Raw genomic sequence first — 19,365 nt, 5'->3', positions numbered from 1 at the left:
GCCCATGTGTGTGCTAGGACTTGAACCCAGGTCCTCTGGAAAAACAAACAAACAAACAAACAAACAAGTTTTCTTAACCACTGAGCTAAGTCTCTAGCACTATTTTCCTTCTCTTCCTTTTTGTTTTTTTTTAATCAATTAATTTATTTTGGTTTTATGTGTGTTGATTGGTGTTTTGCTTTCATGGATCTCTATGCACTACATGTACACAGTAGCCTCAGAGGCTGGAAGAGGCTGTGGGATCCTCGAGAACTGGGGTTACAGATAGTTTGTGAGCAGCCATGTGGATGCTGAGAACTGAACCAATGTTCTCTGGGAGATCAGATGGTGCTGTTAGCTGAGAGGCCATCTCTCCAGGCACTCTCTTTATTTTTGTCTGTCTGTTTTTTGAGGTAGTACCTCATGTAGCTCAGGATAGCACAGTGTTCCTCATGTAGCTTAGGATAGCCTAGTGTTCCTGATCCTCCAGTGCTGGGCGTCACAAGCCTGTGCTTTTGAGACAGGGTATCTATGTAGCTCTGGCTGGCCTCAAACTCATGACCCTCCTGCTTTAGCCTCCTGAATGCTGAGATTGCAGCCGTGCTCCACACTGCACCCAGCAGTGCTCCACCATCCACACCCAGCCATGCTTCGCCATCTACACCCAGCTTCACATCTTTTTTACAGGAATATACATTAGCCTGACCAAAGTGGAAACAAAGCAACCACACTGAGGGCACATGATGGAGCGAGAAGGTACAGAGGCACATGGTCAGGACCTGGCGACTGGTGGAACTCACTGTGAGAGCCATTGGTGCCTCAGTTGACTGCATTCCTGAAATTCTCCATAATACTTATTTCAAGACAAAGTATTGCTATGTAGCCCTGGAGAGCCCCAAAGTTCTAAGCCTCATGCCTTAGATTCCCAAGAGATTCTAAGCATGTGCCTCTGTGCCTTATAACAAGTCTTCTTTTAACTTTCTTTCATTTTATTTCTAATTTTATTTTTAATGTATGTGAGTGTTTTGGGTGCCTGTCAGTCTGTGCACCACATGCATGCAGTGCCTGTGGAGGCCAGAATAGCAATGCCAGGTCCCCCGAGGCTGGAGTTACAGACACTGTGAGCCGCCATGTCTATGCTGGGAATCAGACCCAGACCCTCTGGAAGAACTGCCAGTACTCTTAACCACTGAGCCATCTCTCCAGCCCCAGTAATTCTTTTTTTAAAGCACATTAGACATACTTGAGGTTTTTCTGTAGCGTCCTCTTACCTCAGCATTTCTGTTTCACTTGGCAAGGAACCCTCAGAGCTATCTTCAGAGCTGCCGTCAATGACCTGGGGACAGTGGCTGGGGAGTACACTGGAGGACGTTGTTTCGTGTTCGGTCTCCAGCTGTCTGAACCTCGTTCTCTGTGCCCATGTGACTATCCCCCTCCATCAGTTAGGTTTAATCAGACATGGAACACTGCAATGGGCGCTAGCACATTTGAGCACACAGGAGGATTAACAGCGCCCCTAATCTGCCTAACACTTGCTTTTATGTTTCAAAAGGCTTTGATAAATTTGGCTGAGGTGGCACAGACTTGTGATCCTGGCCTGTGAGGGGCTGAGGCAAAAAAAAAAAAAAAAAAAAAAAATTCTGACCTTGAATTCTGACCTTGAGGCCAGTCTGGGCTACAGAATGAAAGCCTGGCTCAAAACAAATAAATACAACTATAAGGTTTGCAGGCTGAAGTTAGTGACACAGTTTGATAACCGCAGGTACTCAGGAGGCAAAGGCAGGAAGATTTCAAGTTCCAGACCTGCCTGGACTACGCTGCAAGTCTGAGGCCAGTCTAGGCAATTTAGTGAAATCCCATCACAAAATAAAAAGATAAACTGAGGCTGGAGATACTTCCTAGCACATGCAAGACCTGAGGATCAATTTCCAGTACTACTGAATGAATGGTTTTCATATTTTCCTTCTTTGAGCAGACTATCTGGAGCTGGAGAGATGGTTCGGTGGTTAAGGGCACCAGGTGCTCTTACGGAGGACCTGGGTTCAGTTTCCAGCACCTGCATGGTGACTCACAAATGTCCACGGCTCCAGTTCCAAAGGATCCAACACCCTCTTCTAACCTCCTCAGGCACCAGGTATGCACAAAGTACAACATACATACAAGCAAGATAGATAGATAGACAGACAGACAGACAGACATAAAAAAGCACTTGTATACACAAAATAAATATTTGTCAAGAAAGAAAAGAATATCAAAGGCACACACAAATAACAGGTCTATGCTGGGCCTATATAAAACTCCTCCCACTTAACCTCACGACCACGCCCTGACACAACCTCCCATCTCACACACAGAAGGACAGAGGCGTGGAGAGCTCAGGCCACTTCATCCCACCTAGAAGCTGGACAGGCGAGACCTGGGAGTTGGGTCTGTCTGTGCTATGCTCTACAGTCTCTTCATGCACCAGTGGTCTCTCCACTCATGTCTGGCTAGCCCGGTATCCCAGGAAACCTGAGCCTGAGGCAGGCAGACTAATAACAGGTCAAAGCCAGAGCTGGGCAAGAGATAAGGTCTCTGGGCCATCTCAGAAGACACTGGAGCCTAAGGTTCCAAGAGGACTGGTGGAAAGGGTAAAGCCATGGTAGAGCAAAGCCTTGGCCCATCCCTGGGCTGCTTCCACTCTGGCTTTCTCGACTTGAAAGCAGGATAGAGTCACAGACTGGCTCCAGGGCACACCCGTGAATGCAGAGTGAGTAGGGTTGGCGCTATCACCTATTGGCTGGTCACACCCGGCAGGTGGAAGACAGTAGGGCTTTAGCCAGCAGCCAGGGTAGAGTGCTCTGGGAAATTGGAGACTCTAGGGACCATCTCAGGACCGCTCTTGGGTACGACCATGGAAGGGGAGGAGGTAGCAAGGTAAAGGGACAGAAACATGGAGAGTTCACACAGTAAATTCATTTGTTGTAGAGGTAGATGCCAGGTAGGAGTAAGGAGATACAAGATCTCTGTGTGCTTCAGGGCTCAGTGATGCTCAGCTGTGTGGTACTGGCAGGGGCTCCACATGACTGAGAAGCAAGCTGGAAGCCCCCATCCACCCATCCCAATGCACACTGCAGAGAAGTAACCCAGTCTCTCCACACCACTAGCAGCAAGCCAGGGGAAGGGTTAAGTCCAGCCAAGCCTCTTATCTGATGGCTGCTTTGGTGAAAGCTTTTCTGTGTCCCAACTCACTGGAAACTTTCTCTGGAACCCAGAGAATGCTTTCCATTAGCAAAGCTGGGCAGCTGGCCAGTTCTCGGGACCTCCGACCCGACAAGTTCAAGCATGGCCATCAGCCTGGAATCTGACAGCAATTAGAGGGGCTGCCCAGGCAGTTCCTGCAACCCAAGAAGCCAGAATGAAGCTTAACTCTTGAGTGGCTCCCTTGCTGTATTTCCTGCGGACGGAGCATTTAGGTTCACATGTGGGCCTCTGAGAACAGTCCATCTAGGACTCCCTCATTCAAAGCTCTTTACCAGATTGTTATGGTAGGCATCTTCTAAGTGGGTGGTAGCAGCTGCACCTGTGTGAGCTCTGGATACCAAGGGTCAGCTGATGTCCCAGGCCAGCATACCAGGACTCAGGGAAATAAACTACCCAGGATTTGATAGAGCTGTGAGTACAGTTAACCGACGGCAATGCAGATGTCTTAGAAGCTCAGTTGTTCATCTCCCAGTTTCCAGCTAAACATATATCAAAGTGCCATTTTCACATAGGTCACAAGCGACGCTCCGCAGTGAGCTTAGATGTGACATTCCAAGGTCCCAGGGTTTCTTTCCACTGGCATTAAGAGCTATGTGTGCTGGTAAGGTGTAGTGCCAGTCCGGTATATTGGCACGTGCCTTTAATCCTAGCCCTTGGGAGGCAGATGCAGGTGGGTCTCTGTGAGTTCGAGGCCAAATTGGTCTGCATAGTGAGTTCCAGGCCAACCAGGGCTAGATAGAGAGACCCTGCCTCAACAAAACCAAATAGACAAACAATTTAATTAAATGTAAGGAAGTGTAATATTTTTCTTCTTGAGGAAAGGTTTAGGTTAGAGAAGAGGAGGAGGAAGAAGAAGAGGAGAAGGAGGAGGGGGAGGAGGAGGCATACAGATTGTTGCTGTCTTTATGTAATGCATGGAATCCCCTTGATCAATGCTTACTTCACCTTAGAATCCTAACACACTAAATACATAGATGCAAAGCTTTCCTCCCTCCCTCCCTCCTTCCATCTCTTACTTATTTTCCCTCAAAGCTTCAGTCTCCCAAGAAGCTGGCGTTTCAGGTCTTTACCCCTGCATACAGCCTTATAAATTATTCTATTAAAATTATACTTTGAAAGGCCACATTTCAAAGGAAGAAAACATCAGAGCAGGCCACTTGTCCTGGAACCCCACTTTCTAACTCTGCCGCTCACACGCTGCTCTTTTCTGGTTCCCAAAGGTCCCTTCTCATCCTAGGACTTAAGTAGTTTCGAGTCTTGATTGCCTTTTGAGAAACCAGTAGAAGAAACAGATGGAATATCACAACAGATAAATATCACAACTCATTGAAAAAAACAAAATGAAACAAAGCAAAAAGGCAGTGGAAAGCGGAGCACACATCAGAGCGGAGCAGTGCACACCTTGGGAAACTGAGGCAGGAGCATGGGGAGGGGTGTTTCAAAGCCTCATTGGCCGCAGCAACATGGTAAGTTGAAGCCAGTACAGGTTACACAAAACCATACAAAACAACAACAAAGATAAACATCAGGGGCTGGTGAGATGGCTCAGCGGTTAAGAGCACTGACTGCTCTTCCAGAGGTCCTGAGTTCAATTCCCAGCAACCACATGTTTGGCTCACAACCTCAATTGAGGTTCCATTCCCTCCGATGACTATAGCTTGAGTCAAGCTGACAAAAACTATCCAGTGCAATAGATCAATTTTATTACATATCAAGTAGTTTAAAATTGCTTTTCAATACCTGGGCTTCTGAGCTGGCTGGTGGTACCACCATGGTTGTAGGCTCTGCAAGAGAAAATAGTCAAGTTTATGTTAGAAGCCCAAAGACCTCACAGACAAGGTTGCTCATCCCCGTCTGTTCCATCTTCCCCAAGACGTACAGCGCATCCTCAAAGGACCACCAGAGATCTCACAACGGGCTGAGACACATGGCACCTTGAACAGAAACCCCGAGGCCTAGCCTAAGCCAGTGTGAGCAGGGTTCAGGCTACAGGGCATCTATAAGGAGGACCCTCCTAAGCAGCCTTCCATCCCACGGTCCATAGCGACAGCTCAGAGGAGTAAGTCAGGGATGCAGAGTCAGCAGGGCTGTGTGAGGACATCCGAAGAGGGGGGACTGCTTAGTTGTCACTGCAGGGAAGACAGTAATCTGAGATGGGCTCCCTAGAACTGAGGCCCTGTGAGCCAGGACACACAGGAAGGTAAGAAACCCTGGGCCAGTGGGTAAACAAATCCACCTCTCATGGTGGACTCAAGGGTTGGGGTTTTTCCAACGGCACCTCTCAGAGGAGCAGTCCCCGGGGTTGGAGAGCAGATGGGAAGCAAGACTCTGCATTTTATTTACTAAGCACGTCAGCATGAATGCCAAGAAGTGAGTCAGCACGTTCAAGGGCTTACTCACTGGCTCAGCCCCAGCCCAGGACATGGGTAACTTCCACACCCATTTCACAGATGAGGAGCTGAAGGCAACGGATGACTCTCAGGCATCACAGCTGGCAGGTAAGGGTGGCTCAAGGAGGCAGGCCAGAGATCTTAGAAGGTGGCCACCAGCAATCCCTCAACTACCCCACTTCCAACCCTCCCCGTTCCCCAGGCCTCCTTTAATCTCCTATAAAGGTAGAGTCATGTAAGGACGTGAACCACAGACTCCCTAAGTTCTAGAATGAAGTGAGACATAAAAAAAAAAAAAAATCAGCAAGCCATGAAACCGTCTACTAAGTAAACCTGCTAACGCCACAAATACGTTCAAATTGCATCAAGAACCAGGAAGATTGCCAAAGATAGAGATTGTGAGCCCCATTAAAATAATGGAAAACAATCAGTGAGGCGAGAGAGAGAGAGAGAGAGAGACACACACACACACACACACACACACACACACACACACGAGAGCGCGCTGTCGGAGGTCTGCCATCCCAGGGACTGTCCCCTGTCCCCAGCACACATCAGATGCTTAACAAAACATTGTAGCTGTGACTGGACTCGGACGCTGGAAAGTTGAAAGAAAACTGAGCAGGAATAAGGGTGCTTCGTGGAAAAGCTCCCACGCTGAGTCACGCTGGGGGCCAGGAAGGTGGGGAGGGGGGTGGACGTCAGGAAGGCGGGGAAGGGGGTGGACGTGAGCTGGTTCTGACTCCTAGTCCTCAGCCCAGAGCAGCTTCCTGGCTGGAATTTTGATTTCTATTTTTCTAAAGATTTATGTATTTATTTTATGTATATGAGTACACTGTAGCTGTACAGATGGTTGTGAGCCTTCATGTGGTTTGTTGGAAATTGAATTTATGACATCTGCTTGCTCTGGTTGGCCCCGCTCACTCCAGCCCAAAGATTTATTTATTGTTATAAATAAGTACACTGTAGCTGTCTTCAGAAGTGCCAGAAGAGGGTGTCAGATCTCATTACAGCTGGTTGCTGGAAATTGAACTCAGGACCTTCGGAAGAGCAAGAACAGGCAGTGCTCTTAACCACTGAGCCATCTCTCCAGCCCCCATAGGATTTTTAAAAAGACAATGTCTCACGTTGTCCAGGCTGGCCTTGGAACTCAGCACACAGCTGAGGAGAAACTTGAATTTCTGACCCTCTTGCTTCCTCCTCTCCAGGACTGGGATTAGAGATGTGTGCAAATGCAACCAGTGTATGCTGTGGTGGAGACTAAGCCCAGCACCGCCTTCTGTGTGCCCTGTAAATACTCTACTGAGTGAGCAGTCATCCTAGCCCGTGAGTAGAATGTTTTTAATGTGCTAATAGCTGTCTCTGTTAGGGTTTCTAATCCTGCAACAAAACACCATGGTCAAAAGACAAGTTCAGCTGACACTTCCACACTGCTCTTCATCAGCAAAGGAAGCCAGGACAGGCACTCACACAGGGCGGGAACCTGGAGGCAGGAGCCGATGCAGAGGCCATGGAGGGTGCTGCTTACTGGCTTGCTTCCCCTGGCTTGCTCAGCCTGATTTCAGGACCACCAGTCCAGGAACAGCACCACCCACTATGGATGGCCCCTTCCCCATCGATCGCTAGTGGAGAAAATGCCTTACAGCTGGATCTCATGGAGGCATCTCCTCAGCTGAGGATCCTTCCTCTCGGATGACTGAGACTCTAGCTTGTGTCAAGTTTGACACACAAAGCCAGCCAGTACAATAGTCACTATGATAACAAAAGATGTCCCAAAATTGTTTATGGATCTAATTATGCTTCAAGTTGCAGAAGATTTGGGGAGTTTGTTTATCGCTGTTTTGAGACAGAATATTATTGTCTAGCTCCAAGTCATGACAATCCTCCTGCCTTGGTGTCTTGAGCGCTCGGATCACAGGGATAATCACTATTCCAGGGGGGGTCTTGGGTTTCAATGAGCAAGCTACGGCCTGTGAGCTCCTGGGATGACAGTGACCACACAGCCAGGCCCAGAGATAATGTAAACTACCAAATGTGAGTGATGTCCTCAGCTCTAAGTGTGCTGTCACACCCCACTGCCAAGGTATCTTCTCTACACACGAGGAAACTGGAGCTCGGGCAGACTGAGAAATTTACTTGAAAACATGCGGATGATAGATAATGGAGCTGGGCCAACAAGTCCCCTTTAGGTCTGAAATGCGAGGGCGGGATGGGAGCCGGAAGCAAAACACTTGGTTTCTGTCAGCATTGCTTCTGTTATGGAAGCGGCTTGGTGCTAATTTACCCTTGCCCTGAGCATAGATGGCCACTCCAGATTCTTTAGTTAAATAGCAGATGAGAAATCCAGGGGCTAGGGAGTTTTCCTGGAAACGAGCCTGTGCCACGGAAGTAAGAGGACTGCCAGTGGAAAGTGCCTCTGCCACCAGTGGTGGTGGGCGGAGCTGCCTCCTCAAGTCAGGTTCTGTCTGGTTCAAGGTCCCGGTCATGGGTAAGCAGATGACATCACTTCATCATCTAGGGGACAGAAATGGCACCTTCCTGCCTAACTCATGGTATCACCTCAAGGAAGAAGTGAGCTAACAGATGCAGAGACGCTTCCTAGGGTGCGATACCGGATGGATATGCAGTGGCCGGCCGTGCAGTAATGCATGCAGTGGTAGGAGCTCCTGACTCTAACTCCTTCTTGGGGTCAGGGTCAGGGTCAGGGTTAATTACCCACTCTATATGATACAACCCCACCTCACCCCTGACTCTGCTAAAGGGGACTTTATACATCTTAGGGAGGCCTCTTGCTATACACTCACTGCCCCATGCCTGGGCTTCTGGGAGTATTTTGACAGTGAACGAAGGCTGGAAGGAGCAGAGCCTTTTTAAGATCAAAAGACTTCCTGTCTTGCATCTCAGGCACAGGGCAATGAAGATGTGGCATACGCAGTCCCTGGCGGACAAGGGAACTGACCACAGCCCTCAGAAGGCGGCTTGCCAAGTCTCTCAAAGTTATAAACTCTCTCACCTTCTCACATAGCTTGTGGGCTTTTAGAAGGCACACCACTCTGCGTCACGACACCTACAAGATCACTCAGTGCTACATCTATCCTGCACCAAAATCTCCAGTGTCCTCTAAAGACAGACACACGGGGCACCTGCACCCAGGACATTAGGTATCACTGAAAACAGCAAGGGAGCCGGGCGTGGTGGCGCACGCCTTTAATCCCAGCACTCGGGAGGCAGAGGCAGGTGGATTTCTGAGTTCGAGGCCAGCCTGGTCTACAAAGTGAGTTCCAGGACAGCCAGAGCTATACAGAGAAACCCTGTCTCGAAAAACCAAAAAAAAAAAAAAAAAAAAAAAAAAAAAAAAAAAAAAAAAAAGAAGAAAGAAAGAAAAAAGCAAGGAAAGGTGTCGATTAAGGAATTTACTCGGTGATGCACAGCTTTAATCCCGGCACTCAGGAGGCAGAGATGAATCTTTGAGTCTGAGGCCAGCCTGGTCTATAGGGCAAATTCCAGGACAGCCAGGGCTACACAGAGAAACCCTGTTTCAAAAAGCCAAAATAAGAAAGAAAGGGGGGAAAAGGAAAGAAAAGAAAAAGAAATTTACTTGAAACCAGATCTGGGAGGCTGAGGCAATAAGATTTCCAGTTTAGGGTCAACCTCGGTAACACAGAAAGGAAGACCCTGTTTCAAATAAAGGACCAATACGATGTCTCTTGTGTGCTGAGTTGATCCGAGGCTCCCACTCAGGGAGAAAAACAAAACAGAAAGCAACGCCTGCCTTTAGGAGGAAGTACACATGCCTGAGTGCTGGTATGTGCAGGAAACACTCACGATCTTGGCAGCCCGTGAGGAGGGAGGATGGGCGGGCATCCAGGCACACCGACACAAGGCCTCCTTCAAGGTCTTCCCTTAAACTTTCTGAATTTGGGCACTGGCTGCTCTTATAGAGGACCGACATCCCCCACACTCACAGGAAAGCCCCACAGCACCGTGTAACAGTCTCCAGTTTCAGAGGATTCAGCTCCCTCTTCTAGCTTCCACGGGCATCCGACATGCACACGGTACACATACACACATCCAGGGGAAATTCTCATACAGATGAAATAAAATTGAAGAAGAAGCTGTCTGAATTTTAAAATACATGGATTTGCTAAACCCAAGAAATAAATTTGGAGCCGGGCGTGGTGGCGCACGCCTTTAATCCCAGCACTTGGGAGGCAGAGGCAGGTGGATCTCTGAGTTCGAGGCCAGCCTGGTCTACAGAGTGAGTTCCGGGACAGCCCAGGCTACACAGAGAAACCAGTCTCGAATTTTTTTTTTAAAAAGGAATAAATTTTGGAAAGAGAAAATACACCACCGACATTTCTCCTGGGTCTGGGTACAGCCTCCAGTAGAGAGACTGGCGTCAAAGATCACGTGACTGAGCAGTCCCAGTTTCCTCTCGCACAGTGGTATCACCACAGAGGGCTTGCCTGGATTGGGTGGAAACACACCCAGTGACTGGCACTCGGCAAGCAAGCCACACGTACAGGTGGGGGTGGCTTCCACTGTCGAGAAATGAACTGTAAAACTGAGCTGTGAGCCGGGCCACAAGCATCAGCCTTGGAAACTGGAGAAAGCTAGAGAGGGAGAACCACCCACAGGAAGGCACACAGTCAGAGTCCCGTGTTTGTTTAACAAACAGAATTCTGTGGGGCAAAGGGATGGATTCAGGTGTGGCCACCCTGCTCTTCCACAGCTGGGCGTGGCTGATCCCGGCCTGAGTGAGAGCGGCAGGCTCCTCTAAGTGTTCACCCACACTCGCCATGCCCACACACCCACCGCTCCCAGGAAGTGCCTCGCTACAGCAGGAGCCCTGTCCACCAGTGGCAGGTGAGCCCGGTCAGCAGTGCACAGGGCTGAGGCCTGCCTTGCACCCCAAACCTTGAACACTCACGATTCTCTAACAATGGGCAAGTCTTGGGGGCTGGAGTCTGGAGGATAAATTAACAGCTAAAACAAAGCAATGGGCAGGCCTGGCTTCTGTGTTCCTGAACACCTCCATATCCAACCTCTGACAGCACATCTGGGGACATCACTAAGGCCTCACCACTGGTCCCAGCCGGAAGACAGTGCAGGAAGTTGGCAGAATTAGATTCAGCAAGAAGGCTCAGCCAGTAAAAGTGCTTGTTCTGTAAGCTTGAAGACCCGAGTTCCAGCCTCAAAAGCACAGGGGGAGGAAAGATCTGGAAGTTATCCACATGTGTCATGGCGCACGTATGCTCGTAGTCACAGACGTGTCACACACACACACATAGAATGTGAGTAATAAATGTGAAAGAAAATAAACTGGGTGAAAATAGGTTAGAAAGATGCTATTCTTTGGGGTGGGACATTGATGAGATGGCTTAGTGGGTGAGGGTGAGCTTCACCAAGCCGAACAGCCTGAGCTCAAGCCCTGGGGTCCCTATTGTGGTAGGAGAGAACTGGCTCCTGCAAGTTGTCCTGTCATCTTCATGTGTGCCGTGGGGTCTGCACTCACACTCACACACTCACACACACACACACACAAACACAATAGTGTATATAGATAGATAGATCTAACATAAATTTAATATATATATTAAAGGTTTAATTTTTTCTTTTTAAAGATGTATTTATTTACTTACTTTATATATGTGAGTACACTGTAGCCTTCATGTGGTTGTTGGGAATTAAATTTTTTTAGGACCCCCTGCTTGCTCCAGTCAACCCAAAGATTTATTTATTACTTATTATTATTATTTTATATTTATATATTTTATTTTATTTGTTTATATTTATATTTTTATTTATTTTCTAATATATTATTATTATTTATTATTATAAATAAGTACACTGTCGCTGTCTTCAGATGCACCAGAAGAGGGTGTCAGATCTCATTACGGGTGTTTGTGAGCCACCATGTGGTTGCTGGGATTCGAACTCAGGACCTTCAGAAGAGCAGTTAGTGCTCTTACTGGCTGAGCCATCATATTTTATGTATGTGAGTGCCTTGCCTGCATATATGTAAGCGCACCACATGCATGCAGTGCCCACAGAGGCCAGAAGAGGGCATCAGATCCTTTGGCTCTGGTTATAGGGGTAAGCTGCTGCCTTGTGGTGCTGGGAACCAAACCCCCATTCCTCCACAAGAGCAGCAAGTTCTCTCAGCCCGTGAACCATCTCTCCAGTCTCAAACTTTTCTTTATTTTTTTTTCTTTCTACTTAAACTTCCGTGCTCAGCTTCGGGTCACTTACCATTCCAACCTTCTTTTTGGGGGGAGAGGCAGGGTTTCACTACGCAGCTCTGCTGTCCTGGAACTCACTCTGCAGACCAGGCTGGCCTCAAACTCACAGAGATCCACCTGCCTCTGCCTCCTGAGTTCCAGGATTAAAGGCGTGCGCCCTCCACCCCGACCCCCAACCCCCAGCGATGGAGGCATTTCTCAATCGAGGTTTCTCCCGCTCAGATGATGTCAGCTTATACCAAGTTGAGGTATGTCAAGCTGACATAAAACTAGTCAACACAGTGTGGTAGGAATCCAGGGCCTGGTATAACGTGCCCACCAGGGACAAACAAGAAAGCAGTTGGTAAAACCACCATTTGGAAGCAAGCTCTGGGCCATGAGAAGGTAACCAGTTCTGGAAACTTTACCGACGTAGTGAAACCTCTGCAGCCTCCGCAGCAGAAGTGTTGGCACAGAGCTGAGAGATGAATACACACATGACGTTCATGCAGTTCGTGACGTGCGGTTTTAAATTCATTTCCTGCTTTCTGTTTTGTTTTGTTGAGGCAAGATCTGATGCAGCTCAGGCTGACCTTGAACTCACTGTGTACCTGAAAAGAACCCTGAACACCTGCTCTTCCTGCCTCTACCCCCTAAGAACATGCCCTCACACCCAGCTGCATGCCGGGTTTTATTATTATTATTATTATTGAAAGAAATATTTAGGGGCCTGTTACAGTTCAGTGGTAGTATGCTTACACAGCAGACACAAGGCCTTGGATTCCATCCCAAGCTTGCATGTGGGCTCCAAGCAAATGCTAAATTCTAGCAAATAACATCCATGCTGAAGTACACAGTGGGGGTTGGGGGGTTGGGGGCTTGGAGGGTTGGGGGCTTGGGAGGTTGGGAAGTGTCAACAATTTCATTGAAATGCATTAAAAATAAAATGGAGAATGAGAGATCTTGATGGGAATACACTATGTTCGTGTATGACAACATCACAAGGAGGGGCTGGAGAGATGGCTTAGCAGTGAAGAGCACTGGCTGCTCGTCCAGAAGACCAGGGAGAGTTCAAGTCCCAGAACCCACACGGAGGCTTACAACTTATGACTCTCTGTAACTCCGGGTCCAGGGGATTAATATCCTTACACAGGCAGGCTATGTCCTGTGGATATACTGTGATGTGTGGTAGATGAAACAGCTACCCTCAAGGTAGAGGTTATTCTGCATTCATGGCCTCTTAAGCCGGAAGTGGATATGCTAGTGTTGTTTTAAGCCAGTGGTGTAAGAGTGTATTTACCAAGTCAAAGGAACCTCATACATTCTCTTGTAAGTTCTGCCCACTCTCTCCTCTTGCTTCCCTGGAGAAAGGACCACAAGCCCTCTGCCCTGAAATAAAGTACAAGTCACTGGACTGAGAAAGCAGGGGCTGAACACTTCTCCTGGGTACTCTGTCCTCAGCTGCTTTGCCTAACCAGCAGGGTGGCATTGCCAGGCAGCAAGGCCATCTCTACTCCCCCACCCCTTACATGTCTTACACAGAGGTCAACTCCCTCTGAGGAACCGGTTAACAGCCAGAGATGCTTAAATGGTCTACGCTCTAGGACCAGAACTCCCAGTATGAAGGGTGGAGAGGACCTTCACTGTGCCGGCACTGTTAATACACCTGTGCTGTGCTGGACACTGAGACAGGGGTGGAGTGGTGACAGAGAGTATGGGGGAAATCCAGGGCCTTGACCATGGTAGTGAACCTGGGCTGCACTCCTATTACAGACGGAACCATTCAAGTCACACAGGGACTCCACGGGATGCCTGAGACTCCGGGCTTTATCCTTCCGGAAGCACCGTACAAAACATGGAAATAAATAGGTGGGCTAGGGCCTTTAATCCCAGCACCTGGGAGGCAGAGGCAGGCGAATTTCTGAGTTCGAGGCCAGCCTGGTCTACAGAGTGAGTTCCAGGACAGCCAGGGCTACACAGAGAAACCCTGTCTTGAAAAAAAAAAAAATAGGTGGGCTAGGAACCAGCATCCTGCCTTCATGTGTCTTGAAGTCTTCTAGGCAGCCAACCCTGGGCACAGGCAGTATGGCAGAGGGAAAATACACTTGAAGAATTGTCTTCCTGCAAGGCCTAATTCAGAGGTAAAACTGCACATACCCAGCTCACACTCACACCCATACCGCTCAGGCATCCTGCCACAACCCCATAGCATTAAGACCCCACCCCAAAACCATTTCTCCCTTCCTGAGTCCTAGGAATAGGCCACTGGCCATCAAAAAGTACAGTAGAGGCACTTTGCAGAACTGCATTCCTCAGGCTACAGCCTGCATTTGTGCCAAGGGTTCATTTGCATGGACCCTGGATATTGTATCCCACACTGAATGTGGCCAAGGTGCACAGGGGTGTGGCATGGACACCTGCTGCTGTGCCTCAGGCCAGGGCTCCCTTTTGGTGGCGTGCTCTAAGGCCACAGACACACAAAGGCTGGCTCTGAGGCAGGTGCCATGCCATGCCCCTCTTGTTGACTCTGGGCACCTGCCTCTCCTCTGTGATCTTCCGTTTCTTCATGTGGAGAGTGGGGATCTCAAGAGGATGCTTTGGTAGGAAGAGTAAGCCCAACCCTGTTGGGTCCTTGCCTCAGGAGAATCTCGGAACATGCTCTGATCCAACATGCACCCATCCAAGGTGGCCCAACGTTAGCCCACCACGACTTAGCTGAGTGACCTTCATGGGGCACAGGATTTACAGCTCTGGGTGCCCTGCAGTCATGAGGTGGGCAACACAGCTGTGACCAGGACTCCAGAAACATGAGCAGGAGCCGCATGGGAAGGACCTGGCTCAACAAACAAACATGTTTCAACTACAAATAGTCTGGCACCCAGGAGCCTCAGGAGGGACAAATTCCCCCCTCCTAATCAGTGTTGGGTTCCCTCGTGATGATTGGGAGAGCACTGTCCTTGGACAGGGCCACATGTAATACGAGATGGCTAAGTGGTTAAGAGCACTGACTGTTCTTCCAGAGGTGCTGAGTTCAATTTCCAGCAACCACATGGTGGCTCACAACCATCTGTAATGGGACCCAATGCCTTCTTCCAGTGTGTATGAAGACAGCTACAGTGTCCTCACATACATAAAAATACATAAATCTTAAGAAGAAAAGCCAGGGAACAGGCAGCCCCTGGTCTCTGATGAAGCTCAAGGGCTCCAACTCCAGAGGTCCAGTGACATTTCTTAGTAGCCAAAGATCTACTTTATCTCAAAGAGGGGGCACTGGGCTGGGAGATAGGCAAGTGAGCACCCAAGTGAGACAGGTGGCCGTTTACACACTCATTACAGTAACAAGGAACACAACTGAGGTGGAGGGAGAGGACCCCAGAGCGCTGGCCTCCTTATGGACACACAGTGAGCACACACAGCCTCATTCTAACCGATCCCCACCACTTTTCTGTGACGTGCAAGCACCTAGTCTTTAGCATTGTTGGGCAATAAGAGTGAAAATATAGCAGGTAGTGATGGCACATGCCTTTAATCCCGGCACTCGGGTAGCAGAGGCAGGCAGGTCGCTAGGAGTGCAAGACAAGCCTGATATACAGAGTGAGTTCTAGGACAGCCAGGGCTATACAGAGAAACCCTGCCTCGAAACACCAATGTATAATACACACACACACACACACACACACACACACACACACATACACACACACACACATACATACACACACATACATACACACACACATACATACACACACACATACACACACACATACATACACACACACATACATACACACACACATACATACACACACACATACACACACACATACATACACACACATACACACACATACATACACACACATACACACACATACATACATATATACATATACTTTAATAATATGTATTAAAATAATGTCACCCTTTCTGCAACATAGCTTTAGTACCTCTCCATGTTAACTTGCTCACCCTTCACACTGGAGAAGTGGCCTAGTGGTTAGAAGCATCTATTCTTCTTCCAGAAGACCTGAGTCTAATTCCTAACACCCACATTAGGTAGCTTACAACCTCCTGTAACTCTGGATGCAGGGGGTATCCAATACCTCTGAATTCTGCAGACTCCTCCTGCACTCATGTATGTGTACACACACAAACACACACACACACCCTTAGGAGTGACTATGGAGACATCTTCCAATTTAAGATTAGGAGACTGCCAGGCAAGGTAGCTCATGTCTGAAATTTCAATATTCAGGACACAAAGGTGGATCTTCATGAGTTTAAAGCCATCCTGAGCTACAATTCAAGACAGCCTGGGCTACATGAAATGCTGTGTCAAAGAAACAAAATCAGGAGGCTGGGGAGATGGCTCAGGGGATAAGGTACCTGCCGCATGAAGAACTGAATTTGGATCCGCAGCACCCGTGTAAAAGCGGAAGTTAGCCACAGGGTCCTACAGCCCTAGTGCTGGGGACTGGAGATAGTGGCACACCAAGCAGCTGCTCGTCAAGTCAAAATGGTGAGCTTCGAGATTAGTGAGAGGCTCTGTGTCAAGTGGAGGGTGGAGAATCAGACCAGCGTGGCTCACAGATTGACCTGGGTGTCCAACATCCCACACAGCAGCGATTCAGACGCTCTACTGGCATCAGAAACAGCTTCTTCAGGAATAAACTACACAGGGAATTCACTAGTACCTCAAGTCCAGAAAGACACTGGGCTAGCTGCTTTCAGGGAGTGGCTACCTTAAAGTTTCAGTGGATTTATGAAGCTCAGAGACTGCTCTGGTAAATAGAATTTTTAAAGATTTATCTATCTATCTATCTATCTATCTATCTATTTATTTAATATGTGTGAGTACACTGTAGCTGTCTTCAGACACACCAGAAGAGGGCATCAGATCCCATTACAGATGGTTGTGAGCCACCATGTGATTGCTGGAATTTGAACTCAGGACCTCTGGAAAAGCAGTCAGTGCTCTTAACCGCTGAGCCATCTCTCCAGCCCCGCTCGCTCCAGCTAAATACATTTAAAAAAACAAAAACAAAAACAAACTTCAAGAGCCAGCAAGTTCCTATAGTCCCAGCATCTAGGGCTTGACTTCAAGGGTTCAATATCAGCCCAAACAACATAGCAAGATCCTGTCCTAAACCAACCAACCAACCATCCAACCAACCAATCAACCAAACCCCAAAACAAGTTAAAACCCTCATATGCCTTCATGGGGTATGTTCACCAACAGACGTCAAAGATAACACTGGATAGAAAGTGAAGTTGGTGCCTGCCTCAGACAGGTTCCTCTCCCCAAAGGTCAACATAGAGTGCTTTCTCTGAACTTTGACCCAGCAGGAAGTGCTACTGGTCTGAGAACAAAAAGGCAGTACAACTCTAGTGGGTGGAGAGCTAGGCTGTTGAGTGTCCTTTTTGATGTTAGGGAGAAACCCAGCAGGGAGCTAAGCTGGGTTTGCTCACAGGGCAGCCCACTCCTGTTACAGTGGCAAGCCACTTACAACCCTAAGCCTCAGTTTCCTTGTCTCAAACATCACAGGCCAGACCAAGCAGGCTGCCTGCAATCCTGTGTTGCTCTGCAGTGCTGGGAGCCAGATCCCGGCTTATATTCTCTATGGTAAGCAATGGGGTGGGCCCAGGAATAGCCACAGAGTGTTAAGTGAGTGGTAAGGCTGTGAAGAGTTGACGGCGGCAGTGCACCTGCCCCTTCAGGCCAGCCTTGGAAGAGGGAGCCCAGCAGGGTTTATGCAAATCATGCCACTTTCTGAGCGCACTGGCCAAGGTTAAACCTCAGCCTACCTGGGTGTTATGTTTATTATTTTCCTATGCAATATATCGGGGCTTTTGTGCAAAATTTAACAGCTTGGAAGTGTCAGGCAGGGGTGTGGAGGGAGGGAGGAAGTGGGGGTATAGGCTGAGAAGCCTGGGAAAGCCGGGGTGGCGGCTCCTCTGTGCGCACAATGGGCCCTTCCTGCTCCAGAGGCAGCTGTTGTCCATTGCTTCTCTTTGGCCTTGCTTATCATTCCTAGTCCCCCGCAGATGCCTGCCTGAGAGAATTTCTGCAAGCCCACAGCTCTCGGGGTTGGAGGGAAGCCAGCCTTCCCTCAGCAAACACACAGCCTGCCTTTGTGCTCCCTACCGGGTATCAACTTTTGGGGTACTATCACTGTATGCCCCATACTAGAACTACAGTTCTCCAGGGGGGAAAGTGAGGCGGAACAGTAGATAGCAGCCTGAACTCAACGCTCTGAATAGACTTCAATAATCTTTCAAACGCTCAATTGTTGGTTCTCACTGTTTAAGTTTTTTGTTTTTAAAATCACAGATTATACACTCTGCTTACATTTACAATTAAACTCAGGAAATTGGTATTAATTCAGTACAGACTCAGAACAAGGCACATTACTCCTGCTCTCCCTACCCCTAGAAAAAGGCACAGGTCTCTAAGTAACCTCAAGGTCTGCAGTGTCGCCAGAGGAGAGAGTACCAGTTTCAGGGGAACACCCACAGACAGGCCCTGCTAGAGCAAGGCCAGAGGACTGCAGACTCCCCCAAACCCATCTTGAAGGGAACTGGCTAAAGGAGAGGCTTCCGAAATTCAGGATTTGACCGTAAAAGATACTCCAGCTTTTAACCAAAGCCACTCTCCCCTGGGGAAAGCGCTCCCTGGGCGCAAGCTGCCAACCGGCTGCTTCACATCAGAACGATGGGCTGTTGGTAGGGTTATCCCAGACTGCGTAGGTGTGTGTGTGTGTGTGTGTGTGTGTGTGTGTGTGTGTGTGTGTGATAGTGGGGTTCTCTTAAGTCGAAAGGAAGACAAGGAGTCCCAGATCCAGAGGGCAGGGTGGGGCCTTCCCGGTCCGGCAGAGCGCTATCTGGGCGCTGGTGTGAGAAAGGTCGAGGCCCCGTCACTAGGCACCCGGGTGCCCTCAGCGGCCGCCAGCTCGCCCGCCGCGCCGGCCACACCCCCACCCACTCCGGTGCGCCTTACCGGGCTCCAGCCGCGCGCCAACCGAACCGTCCCTACGCAGGAGGATGTCTGCCGTGTCCCGGATGCGCCGCACGCCGCCCGGCTCGCCCCGCAGCCCGCGGCAGCCCTGGAAGCACACCGCCCAGGCCTGCTCCTCGTTGATGGGCTGCTCGTACACCTTCAGCACTTCCTCCAGGGACAGCTCCCACGGCTCGGGCCGCGCCGCGCCCCCCGCGCGTTCCGGAGCTGCTGCGCCGCCGCCGCCCGCCCGGGCCATGGCCGCCCATCATCGCCGCCCGCGCGCGCGGCGGGTCTCCATAACAGCGGGGCGACGCACCGCGGAGCGAGGGGGCGGGTCCCGCGCCGCCCGTGTGCTTTGTCATTCCGGCCCCGCCCCTCGCGGGCAGATGCAGGTGAGGGCGGGGGCTGATGGAGGAGGAGGAGGCTAATGGTCAAAGAGACGAGGCCGGGCGGGTAGGGAGGGGAAGACCGGTAGGGAGTGGCGAGCCAGGGGGAGGGGCAGAGCTAGGAGGGGCAGCCGGAGAGGGAAGGT

At 49.5% G+C, this 19,365-nt stretch overlaps 1 protein-coding gene across 1 annotated transcript in view; it reads right to left on the bottom strand.

Moving 5' to 3' along the window:
- Spire2 (spire type actin nucleation factor 2) overlaps positions 1-19,141 on the bottom strand; it is a 38,067-nt gene extending 18,926 nt beyond the window's left edge. Inside the window, exons 1-2 of the mRNA XM_021170336.1 lie at positions 18,834-19,141; positions 4,963-5,006 (exon numbers count right to left, since the gene is read on the bottom strand). Of these exons, the coding sequence (XP_021025995.1) occupies positions 4,963-5,006; positions 18,834-19,089 (300 nt within the window). The 5' untranslated portion in view covers positions 19,090-19,141. The remainder of the gene's footprint in view (positions 1-4,962; positions 5,007-18,833) is intronic.
- Positions 19,142-19,365: the final 224 nt, after the last annotated feature.

The sequence above is a fragment of the Mus caroli genome, chromosome 8 (assembly GCF_900094665.2).
Source record: "Mus caroli chromosome 8, CAROLI_EIJ_v1.1, whole genome shotgun sequence".
Lineage (NCBI taxonomy): Eukaryota > Metazoa > Chordata > Mammalia > Rodentia > Muridae > Mus > Mus caroli.
This window is presented reverse-complemented; position numbering and strand designations above follow the sequence as displayed.